We start from the raw sequence: 682 nt of genomic DNA on the forward strand, positions 1-682 counted from the left end.
ATCACTAACATTACTATCATCAATAATAACAGTAATCCAAGTTTTCCTTTCCAAAATAAGGAAATTGGTAAAATCAAGTAGGCCAAGTAATTGGCTTCCTTATGCAATTCTAGAACCATCAATATGTTAATAAATAGACCAATAAAGCAATATTGAAGTAGTCATGACATACATGTACTCCTGGTACCAGCAGGTTAAAATACAGCACAGGAAATTAGTAAAGATATCACATAAGAGATAGAACAGATATAAGGAAAGGCAGAAAATTATAACACAATTAGATGACATACTGAAATATCTTATAGCTCACTTTGGTGCAGTCTGCAACAATAAATTCTGCTGAGAATAAAGGACCTCTTGCCCTTTCCTTATTGATTTCATAACGTTCTTTGCATTCTTCCATTGATACAGCAGCAATGTCAGCACATATCAGATGTTTAATACTTCCCTGCAATATATTTTTAACATCATGTAACAATCCCTAAAAATTATAAAGTTCTAAGTACCTATGGATACTTTTTCTGACATTATGACATGATGTATTGCATAATGAATGCATAAAACTTTCATATACTATAATAAATCAACATAATAATTATCAGTACAGCTCTTAACATCCATTATGAACGGAAAGCCTGAGAGAATGAAGAAAAAAATATCTGAAGAGTATTGCACATTATGA

At 31.1% G+C, this 682-nt stretch overlaps 1 protein-coding gene across 4 annotated transcripts in view; it reads right to left on the bottom strand.

Moving 5' to 3' along the window:
* Positions 1-682, bottom strand: part of LOC119585636 (mRNA cap guanine-N7 methyltransferase-like) — an 11,301-nt gene that overhangs the window by 5,079 nt on the left and 5,540 nt on the right. For all 4 annotated transcript variants that reach the window (XM_037934307.1, XM_037934306.1, XM_037934308.1 and 1 more), the window contains exon 4: positions 311-448. In XM_037934307.1, the coding sequence (XP_037790235.1) occupies positions 311-448 (138 nt within the window). The remainder of the gene's footprint in view (positions 1-310; positions 449-682) is intronic.

This window comes from Penaeus monodon, chromosome 20, assembly GCF_015228065.2.
Source record: "Penaeus monodon isolate SGIC_2016 chromosome 20, NSTDA_Pmon_1, whole genome shotgun sequence".
NCBI lineage: Eukaryota > Metazoa > Arthropoda > Malacostraca > Decapoda > Penaeidae > Penaeus > Penaeus monodon.